We start from the raw sequence: 26,891 nt of genomic DNA, 5'->3' as shown, positions 1-26,891 counted from the left end.
TGTGGTCAATCCAGGCGGGAGTTCCTAAGACTTACATCAAATAAGGTGACCCCCCACAGAGATCACCATCTGGGGGAGTGCCTTCGGCCCTGGCCCCGCCTGGGCACACAGAAATGGCCACTCCCCCCACATCCATTTAACAGGATACCCCAGCGTTTGGAGGGAGAAGCGGAGAATACATCCAGTGAGGGAACAAACAGGTAGTGCCCCAGGTGCGGGCTGCTTAAATGGACAAGGGACGGAAGCCTACCCACTCTGTCAGCTTCGCCCCCTGGCACAGCCCACATCCCCATTTGCCAAAACAAGATGCAGGCTAGAATCTGGTTCCTGATAGGCAGTGGGGGCTTCTGCCAGGAAGGGCAGCTCCAGTTCCCATGTCAGGGCCCCAGTGAAGCCTCTGCCATCCTGCAATGCCGCCACACCAAGAGGGGTGAGTGGACTTGCTGCCCAGGCAAGCTAGCAGTATGGGGACAGAGAGAGGCACAGCTGGAGAGGGGCATGAGACCTCCTCTTCCAGCCAATCAGGTGAACGCCAGGGGGGCAGGTGGAAGCTTGGTGGTAGCTGGGATCACCTTCCCCCATTGAAAGGGGGCAGCGGCTGGTGCCCAGCCTCTTGCCCACGTGGAGCCGATCACCACTGAATCACCCACTGTTGCGCCTTCTTCATTTTGCATGTGTGTGGTTCAAACCAAAGGTGAGAGGACTGGACAGATTAAGACATTGCTATAGAATACCCAGTAGCTGTATTTGGGGCCAGTGTGAGGAATTTGTCTGTAGGTTTTTGCCTGCCTCATAGCAAACATCACAACTTTGGCGGATAAGGCATTGGGTGGTATCTTTTAACATCAGGGTACCCTATTAAAAGGGTCCTGGAAGGGATATTGCTGAATGGGATCCCTCACAGAAGCCGATGGGCCATAGCACCCCTTTTGAGAGGCGGCACTGGCAGGAAGGTCACTCTTGAACCATGTCAAGGGGGCCAACCCATCCCAGGTTCAACCAGCAGGCAAGCTGGTTGAGGACGAAGATTTACCCAGTGCCTTTGCCAAACCATTTTACATCTGTAATCAATAAAGTTGTGGCCTGATTTATCCCATCGTGTGTCTTATTTATCACTGGCAATCTCCACCGCTATGCAGTGTGCCTTATGCGCCCGGGACAAGTGATTGTTTCTGGATAAAACTCTAATTTCCAAGTCTTACATAAGAATTGGGAATAATTATACATAATAAAGTGAATGCACAGAAAATCAGTAAGTAGCAAATCAGTAAGCACCTTAATTTTTTCTGTTAGAATTGTGTCTTCAAGAGTTTTCCCCGTGTCCTCAAGTGAAACTTTTACTCTGTACTGAGTGATGATTCCATTTGGTTGCTGTGGTTTCTTCCAACCAATTCGAACAAAGGTTGCAGATACCTCTGCCATATGCAAATCAAATACAGGTCCTGGAACTGGAAAATAAGGAGTATAATGAAAATGAAACACTTTAATTATTCTGTTTGTATCAAAACATTAATTGGTTATATCAGATAAACTTTTAAGTATCATAAAATATCATTTGTGCAAGGATTTGGAGCCTAATATTAAAATGTAATGCATTGTGTGACTAATAAAATATGAACTCTGCCTAATAATATTTTCAGAGTTTAAATCTGGACCATGGCACCCTGAATGTGTGTGCCTGCAATGGTGCACAGAGTTGTGTAGACAAAAGCTACAGTTACACAAGTACCCTGCAACTTACCTAGAGTGCACTGAGATATGGTGCATATTAGTTATATTAGAGTCTGGTCAGTAATTTCCTAAAACTTCTGGATCCATGAAGGACCTCTTCAAGAGGGGCAACATCACTGCTTCTTTCAAGGCAAGGGCATAACACCCTGCTGAATTGAGATAAGTGCACTACCGTCTAAGAACTGGCTACCAAATATTTGGTTTGGACCCTCCAGTCAACAGTGGCTTCATTGCCACTGCCACAAGTGTTCTGTCCACATCCTTGGCTGCAACAATTGAAACTGTCAGGGACCGCTAACAGACCTAATGGAAATTATGCCTATGAAAGCAGAGCTTGATTGTAAATGTTGTATAAAATGATGCTACCTTAAATAAGCTGCCGGTCTCTTCACTGTGCAAAACTATGAAACTCCAATTTACTATTTACTGTAACCACTTACTGCCATCTAATGGTCAAACAGCTGCTATGAATGAAAGACGATTTTCATTCGTAAGATGTAAACATGGGTGCCTACAAGGGATAATACAGGTGGGGGAGTTTCGGGCAGCAATTTTTAAAGTCTAGCCTGACTTCAAAAGCAGTAATTAAGTGAAAGAGCAGGGGTGTTGCTGTTGAAGGATTGGTGGGAAGGCAGAGAATATACCATTTATGTACTGGTGTCAGTTTCCATTTAATTTACTCCTGTACATAATCCTCAAACTGCTTTATGTTTTGTATTTTTCAAGATTCCTAGTAGAACAAACGCACATAGCTGCTTCAAGTATAACAACGTGTACCAAAGAGTCAGTACATATTGACCAACATTCAAAATGGCAATTAAAAGAATTAAAAAATGAGGTTTGGGTCAGGAGATCAGGAAAATGCTTGTTTAAATTGGTGTGTTTTCAAGATCCGACAGAATGCCAAAACTGATCAGCCTCTTGTATTTCAGCAGAACTACTCTGCGCATATGTGTGATGGATCCCTCTTTTATCCTACTTATTGGAGTGTGGGGGAGATGGGTGTTTATTCCTTTAACAGCTGCACGAGAGGCAGAAATGCAGCCGGTATCTTTCCTCCTTCTCTCCCCATAGAGGGAAAGGCAGAGTTTCTGCCAGTCACAAAGCTGCTAAAGAGACTCGCACCCTGCCAGAAAATATTGTGGTAGCCATACTTATTTATGCTAAAATATTGTAGAAAGTATGTAACAGTTACTGAGGCACTAGTAAACATTTCATACATGTTTTTCACAGACCACATTTAAAAACACTGGCTTTCCAAAGAATGAGACAGAATAAAATATATTGATAATATGATGTCGTTTTTTATCAAGCATACAACTTACCTCCTGCAGGAGTGAAAACAGTTAGGTTTGACTTTGGCCCCACCCCGGCACTTGTCTCAGCTGCGACAAAAGCATCATAGGTTGTGAATGGTATTAGATTAGTAAAAGTGAACTTGAGGTCTTTTGTACTATTATCCAAAATATGGCCTGAAATGAAGAAGCAAGTTTAAAACAAATAAAGATAAAAGAACTGATGTTTTCAACTGACCTGGTCACTGTTGTTACATTGAATAACAACTGCAACAGGCAATTAATGTTTAGTAGCTAGTTTATGTCAAATATGGGCTGAGTTTTAATGAGCACTGTTTTAATAAGCTCTGGTGAGATTGGGTTGAAAGCTAACTGCAGTGCAAATAAACCCTGTTCATTAAGCCAAAATAAAAAAGCTGCTTTCTGCTCACTATTTCCTGCAGCAAATTTTCTAGTCACAATTTTTCATTAACTTGTTGGGATTGGAGTAGGTAATTTGGTGTCCACCAGATGTTATAATACAACTTCCATCAACTTCTGCCTATTTTGTCAATGGTCAGGGATGATGGGAGCTGTAGTCCAATATCTGGAGGGCCATGTTGTCTACCCCTACCTTGAGGCATGTTTGCTGACCCATTTGTGGTTTTGTCCCATAGGACTTAGCTGATGGCGTAGCATGGAATTTCTTTTTAAGCAGGCATAGGGTTACTTTTATGGGCAGAAGACCTGGGCTTTTACACTGCAACAGGCAGAAATCAAACAGCAATATTTTGTCTCCATTATTAGGGGAAATCGTCATGTTATTTTTTGTATCCTAGACACACAGGTGCTTTCTCATGAAAAGAGGGCAACACTAAATATAAATATCATTGGACCACACAACTAGATTATCATACCAAAACCATACCTGCATCTGTCTTCAGTGTGGACGGATATTAAATTGGCACAATACTCAGTGCAGTTCAATTTTTAAAAATAAAAGTATTTTAGTCCTTCAAAAAGACTTAGCAAAAACTTAAAATCAAAATCAAATAAAAGGTAGTTTTGCATGAATTCAAATTTCTTTTTTGAAAGATAGATCAATTAACCCATGCTTGTAGTAATGCAACCGTAAGCCTTACAATGGAACAATGGAAAATCACAAAGATATTGAGACATATCTTTGATTTTATTAGTCAGGTAGGGATTTGAAGAAAGGTACACTATGCAAAAGTTCAGGGAAGCAGGTCCACACATATTTTCAGAGACAAAGGACACACTGCTTTTTATTTCAATATTATCACACAATCCACTGTTCCAGGGAGTGGGGAGGGGAGAAAGGACCTAAGCGAGGACATTAAATAAATGTTTTCACCAACAGACCTTGGAAATGGAAAACAGTCATATTTCCAATCAAAAATTTAATTAAGCATTATTATTATAGCCATAATTTCTGTTTGTTTTGTTTTCAGAATTTTCAAAAGAAAGCATGAAAGACAAACAAAATTACATTTCATGCAAACTTACCCAGTGGTCCATATAATTCAACTCTGTAGCTAAACTTTCCAGTAACAATGGCTGGTGGCTCCCAAGAAACTGAAAAAGACTTTCCTGTAATGTTGACTTTAACAAAGTTTTGAGGTGGATCTTCTGGAACTTAAATGAAAAGAAAAGGTGTATAAATCCCTTCTCTTGTGGCTGAACTAGAAGGATGCTGCCTCAGCTACAAGATCTTGGAGAAGGAGTCTGGGAGGGCAAGAATTAGCATCCTCCTGCCCTTAAGGGGAGTCCATATGTACATGTTAAACAGTTTAATAAATTGTTCTGTGCACACCATAAAAATCCATCCGGACAGAAATTTTAATTCTGAAAAAGAGAATGTGTCTGGGGAAAAGAGGACATATGGCAACCCTATACATGAGTAGCCGGTGACGGCTAGTGGCACTCTCCCAGTGGTGGCAGTGATTCACTCCTTGGGCAGGGATGGTGCAGGGCAAGGCTGTGAGGTCTGGTAGCAACAGACTTGCAAGTATACATCTGCCACTGCTCCAGAGTTTCCCCAAGCTCACCTCCACTCCCCACCCATCCCTAAAAGTACACTTCTGCAAATTAATTGAACCAAGGCATGTTTTCTATCTTGCAATCCTGTACTCAAAACAAACATGAAAAGTCAGTTGATCATTATGGTGCTGGAAGCCTGCAGCCAATAGAAGGAATGATGCGCTCGCCACAATATACTGAGGTTCCACGAAAGAGTTATTCCAGAGCTGGAAAAGAGGTATCCTGACAGTACTGGGATATTCCAGCAGGACCTAGCCACCTGTCACACACTGAAAGTGGTGAAGAAATTCATGACAGAGCAGCAAAAAAAGGTACTTTATTGGCCAGGGAATTCCCCGGATGTAAATCCCACTGAGAATTTGTGGGCTATATGCAAAAGTAGCCTCTGTGCTGTAGACTATGGAGAAGCTCATTCAGGCACTGATTCAAGTGTGGTACAGGGATCCGAAAATCAACAGTGACTGTTCAAAACTAGTAGACTCCATGCCATGTTCAAATGCTGCTTAAAAATAGCAGAGGTCATATCTGTTACTAATGTACGTATATGTGAATTTTGTACATGTATATGTGAGTTTTGTACAATAAACGACCAAATTCATTGTTTGCATTTTTTCTTCACCCCCTAGAAAAAGGTCACTTTGCATAATGTCCTCCAAATTTCTCCACCATTTCCCATGCTGCCTGCTAGAACATTGCTTGCTCCAGAACAAAATGGAGGTTGCAAAAGGGTGACCAGACTGCAAACACAATTGCAGTTGCTGTCACTTGCGGAGGCAACAAACAACAACCACCAAGCAATAAAAAAGAGATGGTCATTGTGCTACTGCCATGGCTGATGGTGAGCTCTGCTCCTGAGAAATTCCTGAAGGATTTTGGTGAAATGGTCTACTGTGCCCTGTGCCCCGCGCTGCCAATTCGGTCCTTCCTGAATATCACCATATTGGATAATTATCAACCAGTCTCTGATATCCCATTTTTGGGCAAGACACTGGAGTGTGTGGCGACATCTCAGTTACCACAGCTAGGGGGAAAGGTTGGTATAACACCAACACCAACAATTTCTCTGCCCACAAATATTGGGGGAAATTTCAAGAGGCTATTTGTGTACAGTTCAGGTGGTATATTACTAAGAATACACTATTTCTGGAGTGTGGCAGTTGGCATACAGTGGTGCCCCGCAAGACGAACGCCTCGCAAGACGGAAAACCCGCTAGACGAAAGGGTTTTCCGTTTTGGAGGCGCTTCGCAAAACGAATTTCCCTATGGGCTTCCTTCACAAGACGAAAGCCCATAGGGAAATCTCCGGTACAGCGGGGAAGCGCAGCGCGTCTTCCCCACTGTCCTCGGACCTCCTCCGAAGGCTGGCGGTGGGGCGGAAAGCCCTTCTCCCCGTGCCAGCCTTCGGAAGGCTCCTCCGAAGGCTGGCGGTGGGGAGAAAAGCCCTTCTCCCCGCACCAGCCTTCGGAAGGCTCCTCTGAAGGCTGGCGGTGGGGCGGAAAGCCCTTCTCCCCGCACCAGCCTTCAGAAGGCTCCTCCGAAGGCTGGCGATGGGGCGGAAAGCCCTTCTCCCCGCACCAGCCTTCGGAAGGCTCCTCCGAAGGCTGGTGGTGGGGAGAAAAGCCCTTCTCCCCGAGCCAGCCTTCGGAAGGCTGTCCTGAAGACTTGCGGTGGGAGGAGGGTTTTCCTTCCCACCGCCAACATTCAGAATGCTGTTCTGAATGTTGGCGGTGGGGAGGAAAAACCCTCCTCCCACCACAAGCCCCGGGAACAGAGGAGAAGCGCTGCGCCCCTTCCCCTCTGTTCCCGTACCTGTCCTGAAGGCTTGCGGTGGGGAGAAAAGCCCTTCTCCGCACCGCCAGCCTGGCAAGCGGTTTCCATAGGAACGCATTAATTGATTTTCAATGCATTCCTATGGGAAACCGTGCTTCGCAAGACGAAAAACTCGCAAGAAGAAAAAACTTGCGGAACGAATTAATTTCGTCTTGCGAGGCACCACTGTATTTTAGACTAGGGGTGGGGAACCTCATGCTCAAGGGTTGAACACAGCCCTCTCGGGTTCTCTCAAGATTTTTCCAGGCCACCCACTTCACTGGTTCTGCTCTGCATCTTCCTTGAGTGGTTTTGTTTGGCTGGAATGTGTCCTTGAACTGTGACAGTGAAGAGATTTGGCAATGGAGTGTGTGTGTATTTAGAAACCTTTGACTTCTGCACACTTGGAATGCAGCTTCCTGCACAAAGGTAAAAGTCACACACCTGTTGCTCTGCCCACTTTTGGCCTCTCACCCCACTCACCACTGCTATGTGCCCTCTGGAAGGTTGCCCATAGCATGTAGCCCTTGGGTTCAAAAAATCTAGGCATTCAGGCACAAAAGACTAATTAATATATATATGTATTTGTAGAAAAGCAAGAGAGATATACTAAGAGATATTGTTAGAGGCCTTAAAAAAAAGTTGAAAGCCAAAAAACGTTGCAGACCATTTGCTAAAAATAATCTTGGGAATGAATTCAAACTGTCTCAAATATTCGCTTGAACACTTTGTTAGTGATACCCCTGACATATTGCTATTTCTGCACAGCTGACAAAATGTTTCAGCTGCTTGAAGTGTGACAACGATTAGGTCAAACACGACATTATTCAAAGGCACTGCTGGACATGAAAAAAGGACAAATATTTTATATTACACTCGCTGTCAAAATGAGAACAGCTGCTAATGAAAGGAAATAAATCTCTCATCAATTCAAAGGATTTTTAGGTGCTTATTGAAGATGATGCATCCTGATGCCAACTGTAAGGGCATTCCCCACAATTAATGGATTATTCTAAAATGTTAATCTTGAAGTTGGTTAAGCAGGACTATAGTTCTAGTTGGGAGACATGTCTTACTCAGTTTCAGGGTTTATATTGTGGTTAATAATTTCTCATCCTTGTTTATTCATAGTAACTCACTGCATTCTAAGGAGTTAACATGCTGTGCTACCAAAACATGAAGATATTTGTAGCGCAGAAAAGTAGAAGTAGTACCCATATGCTACCCCTAAGAAGGCAAATAGCAGCCGAGGGGTGGAAGTTCAAAAAAATAACACTGGGTGAAAGCGTTAAACCCACTCCTAGTACAAAGGCTGCTTTTCAGAAGCATTAAAAGAATTACAGATCTCCAGCTTCTTATCTACTTTGACTGTTAAATGGACTCCATTGTGGGTTCTTTATTGCCATGTTTGTTGTGCCTGCAGAAATTAACCCTTTTATATTTCTTTATAGGAAACGGCAGGCTTTCCACAGGCAGGTGGGCCACTGCTCTGATTCATCAGGCTCTTATTTCCTAATTCATACATGTTCTCTTAAGAATTCTGAAACGAAGACATTTTTTGTGGAATTCTTATGGATGGAGTGGAGGGTTGTTGTTGTTGTTTTATCCCTTCCTAACTTTAGAGGGGTTTCATGAGTGTTGTTGTTTTTTTTAGTTCTAGAAATTCTCTCTCCCGTGGTCTGCATTCTGCAGCCTTCCCAGGAACCCACACTTCCTGAGAATCCCAAGACACTCCCAAGTTGGGCTTTTGTGTAAGCATGTGAAGCCAGGAAGACTGCCTGCACTATAGTTGACATCTCCCTCCTAAAAAATACATACCTGATTCTGGTGTCCTGACAATTGCACTGTCAATATAACCTGCTTCGGTGGTAACTGCAGAAACTTCAAAAAGGTAAGTTGTGTATGGCCTGAGATTAGTCACAACAAAACTGATAGGTTCATTCCAGACAGAGATCATTTTGCTGGGAGCAACTGTACTTGGTGTCAACATAGTAGTTTTACTAGAAGTAGTTGAGGGAGTCGTAGTGCTCCACAAAAACGATTCACTGTTATCCTGTAAAGACAAAATAACTTAAGAATAACACTTAGCTTCATGCTACCTACAACATGATAAATACAGAGTCAATAGGAATGTTAATTATGCGTCCAAAAGAAGAATATAACAAAAACTTTTCTTAAGAACTCTCTAGGCAGCACTATAAATAAGGGAAAAGAATAAAAACCTTAGCTGCATATTGCCATTTTTTGGTGTAATTTTCATTTATTTTTTTGCCAACTCCAATACAGGCTATTTCCTAGGCAAGTACAAAATGATGCAGCTCAAATTACTGAGTTCTGCATCAACACTTGCAATTTACTATTAATGGACCTGCATACACCTTTGGTTTCTGTCCTGGTGTTCTGTTGCACCAGAAGTGGTTTAGTCATGCTGGCCACATGACCCGGAAAGCTGTCTGTGGACAAATGCCAGCTCCCTTGGCCTGAAAGCGAGATGAGCACCGCAACCCCATAGTTGCCTTTGACTGGATTTAACCGTTCACCTTTTTTACCTTTACACCTGAGAGAACCAAACTTCTATTTCTAGTGAAGCATTTCCAAATTATATTTCTAGCACTCTCCATCTCGGTTATAAAAAATATTAAATTAGGTTGCACACTGATAAATGTTGTTGATCTATGTGGCCTGCAACTGCACAACAATATGTAACATAACTGGGGCAACGTTACCGATTGAATAAACAGCACTCTTGATGTAGAACTTATTTGTCATGAAGTTTGGAAACTCTGTTGCCGCAAATCCATTTGCTTGAATGAAATGTAAACCCAAGGTCTTAACCTGCTGGAGCCGTTAACGTTATATATTTTACAAGAGTAGGATTCTACCTTTTAATTAGCTAGAAGTAATCTTATCATGTTGATTAATGTAACTGGGGCTCTAGTTATGAAAAGTCAGGCATATAGATGTCTGATTCTTGCTACTACAGACTTTAACTTTCAACCATGATTGAGCAATGAGTTGGGTTATGTGACCTGAATTGATACAAAATTCAAAAGCAGGTCAAGGATGGTGTGAGACATAAAGAGAAACATAATGTAATTGCCCCAGGTAGCAATTTCCTTTTAAATGGTTCTCATGCTAGCAACACAATCCTATACATGTTTCTTCATTGAACCCAATGGGTTTATTTCCAAGTAAGTAGATAAATGATTGCAGCACAATCCCATGTATGTTTACTCAGAAGTAATTGCCATAAAGTGCAATGGTGGTTATATCTATGTAAACCTATTTAGCCTTAATCTCCAAATTCTGTTATAAACTTGGGACAGTTTAAGCAGCAGCTTGGGGATACTGTGAGGGCAGCTGCTAAATTGAATTTTTGAGGTGGAACCTGCATAGATGGTCCACATGCTTTCGATCACAATCTGCAGCATTCACTCAGTCTGGGGGGAGGGGAGATCCTTGTTTCCAAGAGATTAATACAAATCAAGCTGCAAACGATAGCACTGTATAAACTTCTGAATGAGTAAAGACCTTTGGATTATTTTTTTTACATGAAATACATCTTTCTAAATAAAAATGCAGATAGATCAAATTCTTGTCTACCCATAACCAAAACATTTTACATTACTTACATTGCATTCTGGTAGCCTTCCAGACAGAAGGTCCTCTACTTTAACAGAGACATCTTTCACAACTATCCCACTTCTTGCATGCTTTACGCTAATTTTGAAACTGGTTATTTTTCCATTTGGCTGCCGAGGTAGAAACCAAATCAGGTTTACAGCAGAATAGTTGAAAGCCTCAACTGTGAGATTCACCACTTTACCTGGAGCTTTAAAAATAATGTAACATTAAACAAACTTCAGAACTAAAACATTTAATTATCATTTTTAGCTTGGTGAGTATTCTAGCCAGATAGCCTATACTTGGCGGATGAAAAGGATCCCCTTTGAAGGGGTATCCTGAAGTCCATTACCCCCCCCCCGTTATCCCTTGGGATCCCTCTAGTGGGGGGGGGGCAAAGGCCCCAGGCTTACCTTTTGGAGCGAGGAAGTCCAGTGACTTCCTTCCTGGAGAAGCTCTGGGGCCAAGTGAGGATTCCTAGGTAAGATCCTCCCTCTATTGTGTGGGCAGGTAATCCCTCCCCTACCTGGCCTGGTCTCCTTGGCAACGCTTCCCCCAGGTGGGATTGGACAACTGACTGAGGTAGGCGGAGACCTCTAGGTATCCCACCTGAGGGAAGGCAAAGCCAAGTCTATGCTGTTGGGGCCACTCCAGATCTAGGGGCTGCACGCGTCCACGCAAAGGCCGCCCCCCGTTTTAAGCGGGGAGCGGTCATTATAGTGCCCAAACCAAATTTCTCTGTTCCAGTTTGATCCAGAGACTGACTCATCAATGTATTTCTAATGCACAGCTGCAGTCTCTCTCAAGCCCTCACCTTCTCACTCGCAGAACAATCCACCCACCCACATGCACAAAAATGCCCCCAAAATCCTCTTGCTTAATTATGCTAGTAGCCTAGTAAAAATATCCAGAATTTTCAGCTGCATAAGGGCAATATTCTTGGTAAACTGCAAAATCAGTAACAGGAGAAGCAGGACTAACTTGTCAGCATCCCAAATTTTCTCCCAACTTTCACCTACTCATCTGCACTTACAGGGCCTGAAGCTCAACACAGTGACATAATAACCTAATAAGCTAGATAAAAATCATAACATAAATCAAGTTACCACTTTCTGCAGTTTGAAAGAGAAATGGGTCACTAAATACTCCAATGCCAGCACTGTTTTCAGCAGCAACCTGCAATAAACCCAAATTAGTCCCGTTAGGATAATTATTTTAAAGCAAGAAATAACAGTATTAATAATAAATTATATGTTTATTATGATAATAAATTGCAAGACAGCATACATTCCCGTAAGCTAAAAACATATCATAAAAATGGGAAGTTCACCTGCACAAGCATATTTGAAATAAGAAAGAGCTGTGTAAGAGCATGTGAAGGATGCTACATAGCTCCTATTTATTTCAATGGAGATGTGGATGGCGACAGTATGTTTTAAAATTTCACTGTCAACAGCTTAATCCTGATTGACCAGGCAGGCACATTATGTGACCCAGGAGAGCAGCAAATAAGCTGTCTGCAAAGCAAATAATGTCTCACTGGGTGACCAGGGTACAGATTCCAACCAGGCAGATACCCCAACCTGAGCTTGGAGGTGCCATAGTCAATCTTCCCCTTAGGCCCTTATGGGGACCTCCTATACTATGTTGGTCCTGCCCAATGGTATTTCCAGCATCATTCAAACAACACTCTTCCACTTAACAAAGGAAGACCATAATTTCACTGAAGGAGAGGTAGAGAAAACTCCAACCAGGTGCAAATCAGGTTGAGAGAGAAAAAAATCTATCTGGCCCTGTCAATGAGCGACCCAAAAATGTTCAGTGAAAACTCAAACATGAGGGTGTGTGAGCAGGAAGCTCTCAAGGCGAAATGGCTCTGAGCTCCAGAGGAAGCAGCCTTATATAGGCTTCACCTCCCCCTTGAAAGGGCTCATGGGACAACTTTTTCCCCATGAGCACATCGCACAGACAAGATAACGGGCAAGACCTTGCCCAGTATTTTGCTGCAATCTATGGGCCCCAGTGTCACCGGGCAAAGATGTCTTATGCTTATTGGCATGGAACGAGGCTCATCAAAATCCAGTTCAAACTAAATATTCCAACATTTACTGCCAATTCACAGTAACAAACTGTATGAAGAATAGAGTAAAGGTAAAGGTAAAAAGACCCCTGACCATTAGGTCTAGTCATGGCCGACTCTGGGGTTGCAGCGCTCATCTCACTTTATTGGCCGAGGGAGCCGGCATACAGCTTCCAGGTCATGTGGCCAGCATGACTAAGCCGCTTCTGGCGAACCAGAGCAGCACACGGAAACACCGTTTACCTTCCGCCACAGCGGTACCTATTTATCTACTTGCACCTTGAGGTGCTTTCGAACTGCTAGGTTGGCAGGAGCAGGGACCGAGCAACGGGAGCTCACCCCGCCATGGGGATTTGAACCATCGACCTTCTGATCGGCAAACCCAAGGCTCAGTGGTTTACACCACGGCGCCACCCACATCCCATTAAAGAATAGAGTAATGCCTGGTAAATTAGCACAGAGTGGGAGCAAATGCAAACCCCAATCACTCACAATGTCAATTCCATAGAGACATAGACATATGAACATAAGGAGAGTCCGCTGGATTAGACCAGTGGCCCATCTAGTCTGACATCCTGATCTGGAGCCTGATTGGTCTTCTCCTGCAACCCAATCAGTTGTTGCATTCTAGTATCCTACTCGCCTATTGTTCTAGGATCCAAGCTCAGTACATAACAGGAACACTATCCTCTCCTGTGGTTTCCAGCATCTGGTATTCAGAAGCATTACTTCCAACGCTGGCATAGCTATCATGGCTAGTTGATAGCTAGCATCTGTATCTGCCTCTCCTCCCTGAATTTCTCTGATCCTCTTTTAAAGCCATCTAAGTTAGTGGCCATCACTGCATCCTGTGGGAGTGAGATCCATTGTTTAACCACATGCTTCATGAAGAAGAACTCTCTTTTATCTCTCCTGAATTTTCCAACATTCAGCTTCATTGAATATCCACGAGTTCTAGTGTTAGAGAATTGCTCCATGCCATGCATAATTTTATAAACTGCCATAATTTAAGAAACAAAACAAAAAAACAATGCTATGCACCAACCTTGAACTGGCATTGGTTTTCAGTTTGGGCCACCTCATCTCAAAAAGTGAACAGCAGAGACAGAAAATATCCAAAAGCAACAAGACAAAGATCAGAGGCAGAACAGGCTTCCATATGAACAGACAACAGAAATCGGGACTGGTTAAGACGCAAAATGACATAAAATTGGGTGGGAAAGAAGGGCAAATTTCTGTTTGCATCCTCAAAGCGACATCATAAAAATAGAACATATACAGAAAGAGACCAAAGATGCTTTAATCCAGTATATAGTTCTATGTGATGGCCAATGGTGCATCACATAGGCTGTGCAAACACATCCATGTTCAAAGCCAGATGTTTGAGGTGACCATCCAAGCTCTCATTTCTACACCACTGCCAAGTCCATATTTCTGTGCAATTACAGGACTGCAGTAGAGCTACAGATAACTGGTTCACTATGTGGAAATGAACTCAAAGTGGCTCTGTGTCATCTGAATCTACTCAAAGCCTAAACATACATGTGGAAACTCATATTAACCAATTCTTAGGTGCATTGTTATCTTAAGCGCCTGACTGGGCATTGGGAGTGGGTCACGAGTATGGCATGATTAAACATCAGTCTTGGCCTTCCAAAAACCTCATCTGTAATTGCAGCCTCTGCAAACACAGTTTCCGTGGTACAAGTGTCTCTGACCCCTTGAGCCAAGCCAGGCTCAACAGGCCAGCTCCAGCTCCATAGACACATGAATTTTCTAGACTCAAACACAAAAAAATAATCTCTTCCAGTGTATAAATGAGAGCTGCCATAGAACAGAATGGAGAAATCCAAGTGCAGTTGTGATGAACTCGAGCTTTCATAGCACCAACACCCTGAAATAATGAAAGAATAAATTCAGCAATGTGCGCTGAAATGATGGGTACTAGGAGACTTATTTTTCATGGAATAAGAGATTTACTTTAAAGAAGAGAGACAGCAAAAGCTCTCAGATGAGCGATAAAAGGAAATGGGCTTAACCTTTGATCTTTACAGTGCCTATAATATAGCCATATTCGCGTTTTGCAAGGAGAATGGTTAATGGTACAATTTAAGGCTCTTCAGAGGAAGGAAATTTCATTTGCCCTATTCATAAAGTGTGAAATATTGTTATAGGATGCTGATTGTTAGATTACAACAGGAGATGTGATCATGTGGGGTGGGATCCATGAATGGAAACAGTGCAAGGATTTTGTCGGCTACAACAAATACATTAACCAACACTAAAAAGTTAAATCTGTTGTCAAAATCCAGTTGGAATAAAATTGATAAGGGAGAAGAAGGAAGGAAGGAAGGAAGGAAGGAAGGAAGGAAGGAAGGAAGGAAGGAAGGATATGGCATTTGGTTTGTTAAAACATAAATGATATCATTCTGTTTAAAAAGCAAAAGTATTCACTAATCTCCCCTATGGCTCAGACACAAACCTCGTGAAAGAAGAGAGTTCTGCTCAAGCAGGGGTGGGGTGTCATTTTTTTCTGCCAATTTCCACCTCCCAAAGCGTTCTACAGAATGTTTAGGAAAGCTTTTAATATTTGATGAATTATTGTATTTTAATATTTTGCTTGAAGCCACCCAGAGTGGCTGGGGAAACCCAGCCAGATGGATGGGGTATAAATAATATATTTATTATTATTATTATTATTATTATTATTATTATTATTATTATTATTAGCTTGGCTTTTGGTGGGTTGCAAGGGGTGGCAATGAGGAAGATGAGTGCATTTCTTTGGATTCAAACCCGTATATGCTATGTTGTTGTTTTTTATCAATGTACAATTCAAAGAACTACCATTCAATAATTGACATAAATATTTTTCCCCAAACCTCTTAAAATTGAAAGTGATTGTTTTAAAGCAATCTCTGCTTTGCAGTAGTTCAAGTTAGCTAGGCTTTTTAATCATAAAATGTTAAAAAAAACAAAATTCTCTGAACAAAATGAATTAACCACTGTGGTATAACATGAACTAAAAGGGAATTGCAAAATAGTAAATTGCTTCCATTGTCTTAAGATTAAACCCCCTGTAACCTGATTTTTATTAATGTTGCAGTGATCATGTGCTATGTATATAATAGAACTAGGCTTTGTATTTTGAAGTAAAGAACTTCATATCTATCAATTAATTAGCCATGAATAATGAATGAACAGAGATGAAGCAACGAGAAGGCAAAATGCAACAGTCATGCTTTCCTTTGTGCATATCAAGTGTGCAATGAGAAGGTAAAACAGTGAATTAATAGGGTATCTTTTTTATCCTACTGTTACACGCAATAAAAACTATATTTTAATTTACACTTTGCAAGTAACAAGCAAGCAGGCAGAAAACAACCAAACACGTACCTGAATCTCATAAGTTGTTCCAGGGTTAAGATTGGTGAGAAGGACTTCCAAACTGTCTGGCTTTGTTGTAACCTGAGTATAAGTATTTTGAATCCAAGGACAGACCTCCTTATATTTAACAATGTAGGATATAATCCTCCCATTTGGATGTGGTGGTGTGTTCCAAGAGAGAAGAATTCCTGCAGATCCAACTCTTTCCCCCGCAAGGAAAACAGGAGGTCCTGGATCTGTATGAAGGACAGGCTTTTAATTAAGTTGTGCGTGTATACCTCTGCTGCTAGTGCATAATAACGAAAGAATTCGCCAGCAAAGATGTCTTTGAGTTCTTCAAGTGCAGATAGTATGAAGTTGGCTTTCTTTAGAAGTATTATGAAAGATGATAAAATGCCTTTTGGAACACCAAGTACATTCTTTCCATAAGAATTCAAAAAATGGAATGCTGCAATCGTCATAGACAAAATAGATCTTGATGCCAGTTTAGTTTTTCGCACACATTATTAAAGCTTCCTTAGCACCAGGCTTCTGCACTTTAAACACTACAGATTTTTTGGAAGTGGATTTCCCCAAGAAATCATACGAAAGGAAGCTGCTTATCTGATCCAGGAGTACTTGTATTTTGGCAACTCTGTTACAAATAATGCCAAATTACTATTGATTTTTCAGACATGCATCTCTTTCAAACACATGAACCATTTGCTTAAGAAACGGTATCTTTCTCAAACAATTTAACACAGAAATGAACAGACACTAATTGAAAGAATGTACTGTAATCTTCAAAATAGCACGTTATATATATATTTTAAAAGGTAAGTGAGACCTTTAAAGGAAATAGTCACGCGCAATATATGACAATAAACTCACTAGTTACATTAGTTGTCACTGTTTTGCTGACAGGTGAGCTGTACACCGAAGAGGTAACTGAAGAAACAGTCACATTGTACACTGTTCCAGGAGTAGTGCTAGAAATATCAGCCTAAAATAATAAATTAACCCAGTTAGAACTACAGCTTACAATTTAAACAAAAGCAAACATTAAATAAGCGGCATTCATATTACAAAGATTCACAACACACATCATATTTAAATACTTTTCTTTATATACTTTTCACATTCTTGCAATATGAAAGTTGCCTATTAAAAGGTGTGAAAAGGTAACACTCAAAGAGCACAAGATTCTTCTGCCAAAGAACAACTCATCGCAGAGGCTCTGTTTACTACATTCTAGGATTCTGCAAAATTCCCAGGTTAGTCTCTTGCAGCTAAAGACACTAGAATATTCCGTTCATCTTTGCTGAGGCATCCTAGGGAAAAAATCTTGTTGAGCTGTCAGTTTAAAACATAACCCACCAAAACCATTAGTTAGCATTCTTATGAAGTACCTGTGCCTTTGAAGCTCCAATAAAAAACAGAAGCAAAATAACATGAAAAACCATGGTAATGATATATATATATTTCAAATACAGGAATCAAACAATGCTCCTATAACTTTGTGATAGCTTAAGAGGGAAATGTTGCCTGGCATTAATGATTTAAGTCTAGATCTTCCTGGCAAGTACACAATTAATGAGCCTGTATTACTCAATAGCTCTGCCCTGCCTTTGTTAAACTATTCATGAACCCTTAAATGACTGGCTGGATGTCTGTGGCGGACTTCGTAAAAGTATTATAACTGTTGTTAAGGCAACAAACCATAGATGTTGAAATTTGCTCTCACAAATTTGGCATGTGTATTTTTGAATTCTCATCTAAGGTTTAAAAGCTTAAATAGAGAGAACGTCATGCTTGGCCAATTTTTCCTATCAGCAGAGCATATGAACAATTGCTGACTATCCAAGCACTACAAAACAAAAGCCCCCACATACCTGATACTCCCCACCTCCCACATCTCGGATAGAAACAAAGCCATGAGGAGGTGTGAGAACCACATGAAACCTTTCCACATATCCATGCGGCAGCCTCCAATGTAGAGAAAAGGAATGTGCCGACACGTTGAAGACTGTTAGTTTCTGTGGTTTTTCCGGCTCTTGAAGAAAATTCATTTATTCATTATTTTTTTCCATTGAAATGTATGTATTATGTACACACACACACACACACACACACACAAAAGCAACCCTTAAGCAGACACCACAGCCCCAGTTATTCACAAGTCACCTGTCTTTGTGTGGTGAACAGAGGAACAAAATCTGGAAATTTGCAAATCTCAAAATTCCCCATAATTTGTTCACAAACTGAACAAATGTGCTATATGTTCAAATGATTATTATATTATTACTAAACACAAATACCTGTGATGCCTTACTTTCCTTCTTAAACTGAATAAAACAAAGGAAATGATTACTGTCATTTTTTCATTTGAGCATAAAAATAGCAGGTACTGCAGAAGGCGTTTACAGCACTCATACTTAAATCAGGCATGAAACCTGACCAGTGGAAAACAAATCAGGTATGGGCTTGAACTGGAGTTTCTCTTCTAAAATACTCTGCCTGGATTACAGCTACAAAGAAAGCACTTATGATCTGAACCTTAAAAAGTATTCAACTTCAGGCTGTGTAAAAATTCTGAAGACTTTTCCTACCCTGAGTTCACATAGACTCAAACGCACAGATCATTTTTGCAACTGAAATCAATGGATCAGTCCTGAGAGTAGGCAAGTTTTATATGTCCTGCTGAGTTCCTACGCTCTTCAACAAATTTCATCTTTTTTCCATCTTACATCAGGGATATTTTTGCAGCACCATCTCACTCTGCATGTGCAACATTTTCTGATATGAGTAAATGCCCAAATTCAGCAATCTCACACGTCTACACAGTTCAGTGGGACTTATTCCCAGGTAAGTGTATGATTGCAGCTTTAAAAAGTGAAGCAGCCCATGTTTTCACAAAGCCATAGAGGGTTAAAACCTTAAAAATGGGCGGCAGTGTGCGTAAATATTTATTGGACCCTTAATAAATAAATAGCAGCAGAAAAAACTACAAACCTGCAGTGATTTCAGTAAAGGCAACTGGACTTTCAACACTCCCTTTTACTCTTTGCAGTGTGAAATTATAAATCCCACCAGGAGTCAGATCTGTAATGGTGTAATGTATCCGAGTTCCTAAAATAGTATATTCCTTTGTGAATGTACTGTTTGATACAGACGCTTTATAATGGGTAAAGTTGGTCTTCTTGGGATTCCATGTTAATGTAGCAGACGAAGTATTTACCAGTGTTAAGGCTAGACCACATATCTTCATTGGTTCTGATTAAAAAGAAAGAAAATAGATTATACGTATAAGGCAAAAAAGATTAAATAAGCACATTTCACTTGACAAAAGCACTCAACACCTTTGCAGTTGGTGCTATTAAGAAATCCCTTTTAAGTGACACAGGCTGGCAGCTGATGACCAGTTAAGTTTGATAGACACCTATTTAGTTTATCAGTCAACCGAACAATATTTTAAAACTTGTACCTAATGAAACCAAGTTCACTTCCTAAATCAGATATACATTGGCTATATTCAGTTGTGATGCCAATGGCCTAATGTGCACCAGCTTCCCTTCTCATCCAGCTTCTTCCACCTCCCCCTTGACATGAGAATACCCTCCTAAAAGGTAAAGGTAACGGGACCCATGACCATTAGGTCCAGTCGTGGCCAACTCTGGGGTTGCGGCGCTCATCTCGCTTTATTGGCTGAGGGAGACGGCATACAGCTTCCGGGTCATGTGGCCAGCATGACTAAGCCGCTTCTGGTGAACCAGAGCAGCGCACGGAAACGCCGCTTACCTTCCCGCCGGAGCGGTACCTATTTATCTACTTGCACTTTAGCGTGCTTTCGAACTCCTAGGTTGGCAGGAGCTGGGACTGAGAAACGGGAGCTCACCCCGTCGTGGGGATTAGAACGGCTGACCTTCTGATTGGAAAGCCCAAGGCTCTGTGGTTTATACCACCCTTATATCACCCATGTCCCTTATATCCCCTCCTAGTTTGAGGCAAATTAGTTTCCTGGTCTGGAGCTGCAAGATTCCACAATTTGTAGTGTGAGCAGCTACTGAAGCAAACTAGGGTCGTATCATGAAACTGCCACATGCAACAGAGGGGAGTAAGTAAAGGCAGAACTCAAAGCATAGCACCAAACCATGGTTTGCTATTACATCTGAGCATTGTCATGGTGTGACCTTGGGTAAGTCGCTATCCTTCAATGATACTTATCAACCATCTGGTGGTTATCTGGTTAGCATATCTGTCAAAAAGCCATAGTTTCATAACACAACAAGTATCACAGTGTGGAAGGAACATTAGAAAATTGGGACAGAAGTGCTAGCTTTATAATCAGGAAAACATACACAATATTCCAATGTATAATGGGGAAATAACCATAACCAATGAAACATAATGAAACATTGGTGGACATAATTCAATTTACCACAATGAACACACAAGCTAATACTACCAGCCAATTTTGCTCATGTATATGGTGGTAGGTCTTGCTCAGTAATGGTTGTAGTGTTATTTGCAACAAATTTGCTTCAGGGTTGTGGCCTGCAATAAATGAATTGAATACAAAATGGCTAAACTACTGGAAGTTTATCATGAAAACTGAAGCACACAATTGGCTTTTTGTCTATTTCACACAGGGCAGAATTATAAACAAATGGCATTTGTACCCTTAGAGGTGGTTAATAGAGAATACTGAAATTATACCAGCGGTTGTCACACTGTTTTGTTTAATGACTATTTGTTTTAAACCAGGCTTCCTGGTTCTTACATACAACTAAGTTGAAATTAACTGAAACCGGAAGTAGTAGAAGTCCACTCCTGGGCTTTGCAGGAAGAGGTGAGGAGGAGGAAGCACATGACCCCAATGCTTTGTTTGGGTTTGCTGAGTGCTAAACCATGGCATCTGAACCAGCCCAGTGTCTCACATCATATTTCAATATTCTCTGTACTGCTGTTCAAATATATTTACACTGTATTTGGGGAGGGGAGAATATAAATTATTTCTCAGGAAATTACTTGTAGTGACTTTTCTCTCCACAGCCACACTAGAGTCTTTTCCTTTAATGGTCTTTACTTGAAAAACGTATTCCACGCCAGGCGTCAGATTTTCCACTACAGCTCTGCCAACAGCAACTGCAGTCGTATGAAGAAAACCAACGCTTGTTGCAAAACCATAGGAAAGCTAGAGAAGAAAAGCACATGTAGAGATTATATCCCAAGTAATTTAATATAATTTAGGGAGTCAGTCAAGGCAGCATCAGCACCCACCAATAGTATTTAAAACACAGTGAAAGATGTACACATTCCTGCCATTGTGCTAGTCATTAAGTAACATTTTAGTAATTTAGTAACATTGTGGTAATTTAGTGATGATGAATCCCTGCATTATCTGAGTCTGCATATGTGGAAAACCAGAATTGTTCACGCAATGCTCTAAAAACTATAGCAGTTTTCTTGCCAAGGAAAGGACATTCAGTTCCACTTTTCTTGTTGACAGAAGTGATGGAGTCCCATTATGGCAATATTTCAACAACACTCCAGGCCTAAGAGAAAAGGAGAAATGAATTCCTGTGGCCTGTCTCTAGGACTGCTTCTACTGCTGATGAGTTTTTCTCAGGTGAGCTGATCAGGGCGTTTGTGTATGCCCAGCCAGTGGCAGTGCAAGCCGATCGGGCACCTGGGGCGGCACATGTGCCCTGCGCCCAGGGGCGGGACCAACCGCTCACGGGGGCGGGGCCAGCTGCCCACGGGGCCCACGGAGTCTGCCTGCCTCCTCCCACTCAGCCACCCTACAGCTCGGGGGGAGGCAGTGGAGTCCCGAGCTGTCAAAACAAAGGGGGAAGGCCACCGGCAAAGCAACACAGCTCCTCCCTTCCCCCGACAGCTCGGGGTAGGCAGCAGGCTTGGGAGGCGGGTGGTGCGCCGAATATCACCCCCCCACACACACACACAGGGATGACACCCAGGGTGGACCACCTCTACCGCACCCCCTTCTTCCGCCACTGTGCCCAGCCCATTCTTGCTTTGAACTATGGCTTTCACCATTGTGCAACATGCTCTCAATAAGTCATCTTCTCGCATCTCCCTAGGTGTGCTGTGTGTTCTTAGGGAGCGGGGGGGGGGGTTGCAACAGCCTGTATATGTGATTGCAATTTTTATGATCTTTGTGTGCATTTGTTTACTTGTGACGCACTGTTGTTGCATGTGGCTGTTTGACTGGGGTGGATGTAGCTGGGGTGCACCCCCCATGTGTTTCCATTCCTGTGCTGGTGTTTTCCCAAGGCCTTACAGTGCGCATACACCCAATTAGGGGTTGACTCTCTGCATTTTGGGTTATTGTGTGCTTAATTCCTGCTCTGCTGGTCTTGGGCCAGCACAGCAGGCATCCCCCCCCTCCCCCCTGGCTTCTGAACTGACTCAGGATCTGACATAGTTTTATACCAGTCTCATTTGCACCTCTGTGCCAGGAACTAGTGTGCAGGATTGCCCTGCTCATCAGTCACAGGGCTGTGAAATGCCCAGGCTGACTGCTTCAGGTCAGTCAAGAAAGTGAGTAAGAAACAAAAATCACAGTAATAGAGATAAAGGATTTCTGGGCAGAAGGAGGATCTGTCCCAAATAGATACGTGTGCACCCAAAATGAGGGTTCAAACTTAAAGTCAGGCAAGTACGCTTGCAAATTATAACTGAATACAAAATACTAATGCAAAGTAATGAACTAAAAATAGGGATATAAAAGGAAACAAATGACTAAAGCTGCTTTTTTTGTATTGTTTTCATGTCATTAATTCCTAAGTGTGTAATGAAAATTGGATGAGCTGGGCTGATTAATTTTAAATGACTAGTAAAATGATCCCACTTGTGCTGGGCACTTTGCTAGGCAACCGCTCTTCCAAAGCCTCCCTTATTAATATTTCACACTTAATCTCATTTATTCAGAAGGACTGCTCTGACATGGCTGGTTGCTCTGCGGTATGTCAGACAATAATGTGATGTCATTATGATCCATATTAAATGACATTTTCTTTCCACAAGAACATCTATACAAAAGCACAAACAATCTGGAGTTTGTAATTTCCACACATGTACATATTAAAAAAAAAACACACATTAAAATTCATAAAATAATCTAGGATGAATAACAAAATAGATTTGTGGTTGGTGTTTTTTTCTTGCTTTGCCATGTCAAAGGAGGCATAAGGAGATATTTGTGTTTGTTTTATACAATACAGCCACTGAGGCTACAGTGGATGGTAAGAGTAGGGGAAAATAAACTACTTCTCTCTTTCTCTTGGGACATTCCCCCCCCCCTATATATATCATCACCTCAAGATGCCTTTTTCCATGCTGGGGAAGAATACATGGATTAGGGCAAGTACGTGTATTTTGTTTTGTGTGTGTTGCCTATGTATTTTGCTTTGTTTTCTGCACATAGGCAGAACCACCTCTGTGACTGTCAACCTATGTGAATGTGGGGGGAGAGAGAGAAAGTCAATAAAAATAATAATTACACACTATTTTTCTTACCTCAAAATGATCAAAGCTTCCGTTGGGCAATTCCCATGACAAATAAACTGTGTTCTCTTCTATTCCAAATGCCTGTAAATCTAAGGGTGGATCGGGACCTGGGTTAAAGAGATAACATGAAAGAGATAAAATTAAAGAAATTATAATAGTCTCCTTTAAATTTGCAGTTCTGAACGTGCAAGGAAGTAAGGACAGTTGCTAGGGAATGTGACCTCTTCTCCAATTCAGTTTTGGTATGAATCATGGCTGTGCCAGAATATAAAGATGTGTTGATTTATGGTTCTGAGGGCCAAGAGGTCAATTCAATCTTTCATGGATTTTTTTTCTTTCTTTCCTGGGTTCCTCTCTCACGGTCTTTAGAGAGTACAGCCGGATTATCTGTTCTCAGATCTTGGATAAGAATTATGAGGTGCATGCCTCTCTGTAACTCAGGCAAGCGGAGAGTTGCCCTCTAGATGTTGCCGGACTGCAAATCCCATCAGCCCCTGCCAAGTGCGGTCAATGGTCAGGGATGATGGGAGCTGGAGCTGAGTAATCCTTGGGAGTGTCAAAGGATCCTTACCTCTGTTTTAGCTAGCTTATCCTTGGGATTCAAGGTGTGATCCCAGTCTACTGCTGGTGAAGAACCTGCACATGGAGAACCCCTGTAGGTTAATTGAGTGCATTCCACTCTTTCCTCCCACTGTAAATAGCAGGCACAAAGTTGGGGCTGGTTTTAATTAGGGCCATGGCAGGAGCAAATAAACATCTACACAAGAGTGAGCTCTGTGACACACCTCTACACACAGGCAGTGCAAATAATTGTCAAGGTGAATGGGAGACCTGTCGGAACACGCCTGGGGGGCACACACAGCCCCCGGAATGAGATAGACCTCTCCGGGCGTCTTCCTGATGAAGCGCAGCCTGAGACATTCGCAAATCAGTTCCAGTGCGCACCAGTGACACATATCAAAAGACATGTGCACGCTCTATCAGCAGAGTATAGCAGAAACAATCATGCAATATATACAGGACAAAGCAATCATGGTGTCCTCTCACGTCTTCTCCAAGAGACAGAGAGAAAGAAAAGTACAAAAGTACAGTACAGCAGAGGAGAGATAAGACTGACTTCCGTTCTCACACTTTCCAAGCCTAGAAAGTAAACACTGACATGGATGTAACAATCACACATCCAGCAACGGAGGAGTGAAATGCTAACAAGATCTGCATGGATCTCTAGCTAGGCCTCCCCTTTCACTTAATGCTCATTCTCTGGAGAATGGCTAACTTACATTGAGACTCGATGGGGATATGAATCTCCCACTCAACCCATTGTGTCTCCACCCACAGCATTCAGCCCGGACATTGAGATCCAGCTCTGAGGGCGGTTCCCTCATTGAGAGAAATGAGGTTACATGGAACTAGGAAGAAGGCCTTTTTGGTAGTAGTGCTTGGACTGTGAAACGCCCTCTCTACTATCTGACTTTTAGAAGACATGTGAGAGCAGCCCTGTACAGGGAGGTTTTTAATGTTTGAGGTTTTTTGTCTTTCAATACTTTGTTGGAAGCCGCCCAGAGTGGCTGGGATAATCCAGAGAGATGGGTGGCATATTATTATTATTATTATTATTATTATTATTATTATTATTAGTCTATTGTGCTGCCTGCGTATGTGCAGATTAGGAGGGGGAGAAAACAGGGCTGTCTTGATTCCTTGGTGCTTTATTTATTTACTAAGGGATTTTAATGTCACCATTCAATTAATCATTTAATCACCATTTTGCGGGATAGCTTTGCATCATGTATCAAAAACTGCAAACAATTAGATACATCCCTCACATGTAGATACTGCATCTGTAGTGAAATGCCCTCAATTTTATGCTCTTAAATTACAAATGACTGCATGAACAGAGTTTGAAAATCCAGAATACAAAGCATAAAATAAACTTACAAGTGCTGATTTTTAAAGTGGTGGGGAAGCTTCTCTTTAATCTGTTCTTAGTAACTATTTTAATAAAGTAGTCAGTGCCTGAGGAAAGGCCATCAAATTTGTACTTCCTGCATAATTAAGAAAATATAATTAAGAAAAACATTGTCTAATCATACTGTAGCTAGAAAGTAATGTGTTATCTTTATACAATACCTTATATCTGAAGAAAGCTTTTCTTCTTTGCTGTAGTTTTTGCAAGCCAATGTAATGATGTATCCATCAAATATACCCAGTGCTGGTGGCCAGGTAAGAGTTACTGACTCAGAGTCTTTACTGAAATTCATGTACTTAACTGAGCTTGGCACTATCAACAAAGGTTATTATGTTGAAAATTAGCAATTCAAGCATATATTGGTAAGCCAACAATTATTATCCTCATCTATGGAGGTTCTTAAGAGGAAGTAAATACGAAATTATTAACAATGCTTAATAGATAGGATTTTTTGTCTGGAAGCCGGAAGTTGGAACAGATGGCCAAGTCTAATTTTCCATAAATAACTCCTTATATAAAATAATAGGATTTGATTCTCCGCCTTCTGAGAACAGATAAGGTACATCAAAGGTAGGAAACAATATCAGTCTTGATGTTTCTGCAAGAGATTACCACTTTTTTACAGTTGTACAAAAGGCAGAAATAAACAATTAACTTTTTCCATCTCTAATAATTATACATGTTCTTGTAATTTTGTATATTTGTATATCTTAAGACTCTTATACAAGGTGCAAACAGAGACGGCTTCAACGCTATATTTATATACACATATCCCAGTAAGCCCTGTTAAAAATATATAAACGAGAAAGCATTTATCATTTTCAATTTACCCATTACACAGAAATCTTCTTTTTTTATGGATTAGCCCTTTAGTGTATCAGGATAACAAAAGTGATGTTTGCAGAATTTTGCCGTTCTTACCTGTCTCTATTTGTATGCTCACTGGAAGGCTGTCTTTATATCCTTCTTTTTCAGTTTTAACTGTGAAGTTATATAGTGAACCAGGGATCAGACAGGAAAATTCTGCCAATTCTTTTGTGACTTTTTGGACCTACAAATCAAACAGAGGTAGTGTCTTCTTTGCAGTTTTGAAGGTGGGTGGGTGGGTGTGTATCAGCACATTCGATGCACATGTAATTCTTGCAATCAACATGTGCTGTGACCTCATCCTGCACCTATTAATCATTGCCCCTATTCACACTGCAGGACCTGTGCAAGCGGAATGGCAGGGACTGGAGACTACAAAGTAGGAGTTCTTTTTCTTTCGTCTTTCCCTGTGGACTTCTGGCTTTGCAAGCACACAAGTGCCAAGGGTTTGAGAACCTAGGCACATACATAATATCAGCTGGGAAAATGCATTCAAAACAGCAATACAATAGTAAAATGTCTGTGTGGGTTCATCCCTTTTTAAAATGACTATAATTTACTTGACAGCAGTGATTTCATT

At 41.5% G+C, this 26,891-nt stretch overlaps 1 protein-coding gene and 1 long non-coding RNA gene across 4 annotated transcripts in view; one reads left to right on the top strand and one right to left on the bottom strand.

Moving 5' to 3' along the window:
- Nucleotides 1-26,891, bottom strand: part of PTPRQ (protein tyrosine phosphatase receptor type Q) — a 105,329-nt gene that overhangs the window by 67,348 nt on the left and 11,090 nt on the right. For all 3 annotated transcript variants that reach the window (XM_082240929.1, XM_082240930.1, XM_082240928.1), the window contains exons 13-27: nucleotides 26,366-26,495; nucleotides 25,606-25,756; nucleotides 25,414-25,520; nucleotides 23,485-23,582; nucleotides 20,974-21,139; nucleotides 18,958-19,218; nucleotides 17,838-17,998; nucleotides 16,837-16,948; nucleotides 15,976-16,202; nucleotides 11,606-11,675; nucleotides 10,508-10,707; nucleotides 8,694-8,928; nucleotides 4,533-4,661; nucleotides 3,057-3,203; nucleotides 1,276-1,448 (exon numbers count right to left, since the gene is read on the bottom strand). In XM_082240929.1, coding sequence (XP_082097055.1) covers nucleotides 1,276-1,448; nucleotides 3,057-3,203; nucleotides 4,533-4,661; nucleotides 8,694-8,928; nucleotides 10,508-10,707; nucleotides 11,606-11,675; nucleotides 15,976-16,202; nucleotides 16,837-16,948; nucleotides 17,838-17,998; nucleotides 18,958-19,218; nucleotides 20,974-21,139; nucleotides 23,485-23,582; nucleotides 25,414-25,520; nucleotides 25,606-25,756; nucleotides 26,366-26,495 — 2,367 coding nt within the window. The remainder of the gene's footprint in view (nucleotides 1-1,275; nucleotides 1,449-3,056; nucleotides 3,204-4,532; nucleotides 4,662-8,693; nucleotides 8,929-10,507; nucleotides 10,708-11,605; nucleotides 11,676-15,975; nucleotides 16,203-16,836; nucleotides 16,949-17,837; nucleotides 17,999-18,957; nucleotides 19,219-20,973; nucleotides 21,140-23,484; nucleotides 23,583-25,413; nucleotides 25,521-25,605; nucleotides 25,757-26,365; nucleotides 26,496-26,891) is intronic.
- LOC309542315 lies at nucleotides 8,629-26,855 on the top strand. The gene is made up of 6 exons (XR_014224192.1): nucleotides 8,629-8,766; nucleotides 18,698-18,810; nucleotides 21,455-21,574; nucleotides 25,642-25,698; nucleotides 26,420-26,512; nucleotides 26,651-26,855. It is a non-coding gene; the product is annotated as an uncharacterized lncRNA (long non-coding RNA).

This window comes from Podarcis vaucheri, assembly GCF_965113315.1.
Source record: "Podarcis vaucheri genome assembly, chromosome: 10".
In the NCBI taxonomy this organism is placed as follows: domain Eukaryota; kingdom Metazoa; phylum Chordata; class Lepidosauria; order Squamata; family Lacertidae; genus Podarcis; species Podarcis vaucheri.
The sequence above is the reverse complement of the archived record's forward strand: the minus strand, read 5'-3'. Positions and strand labels throughout refer to the sequence as shown.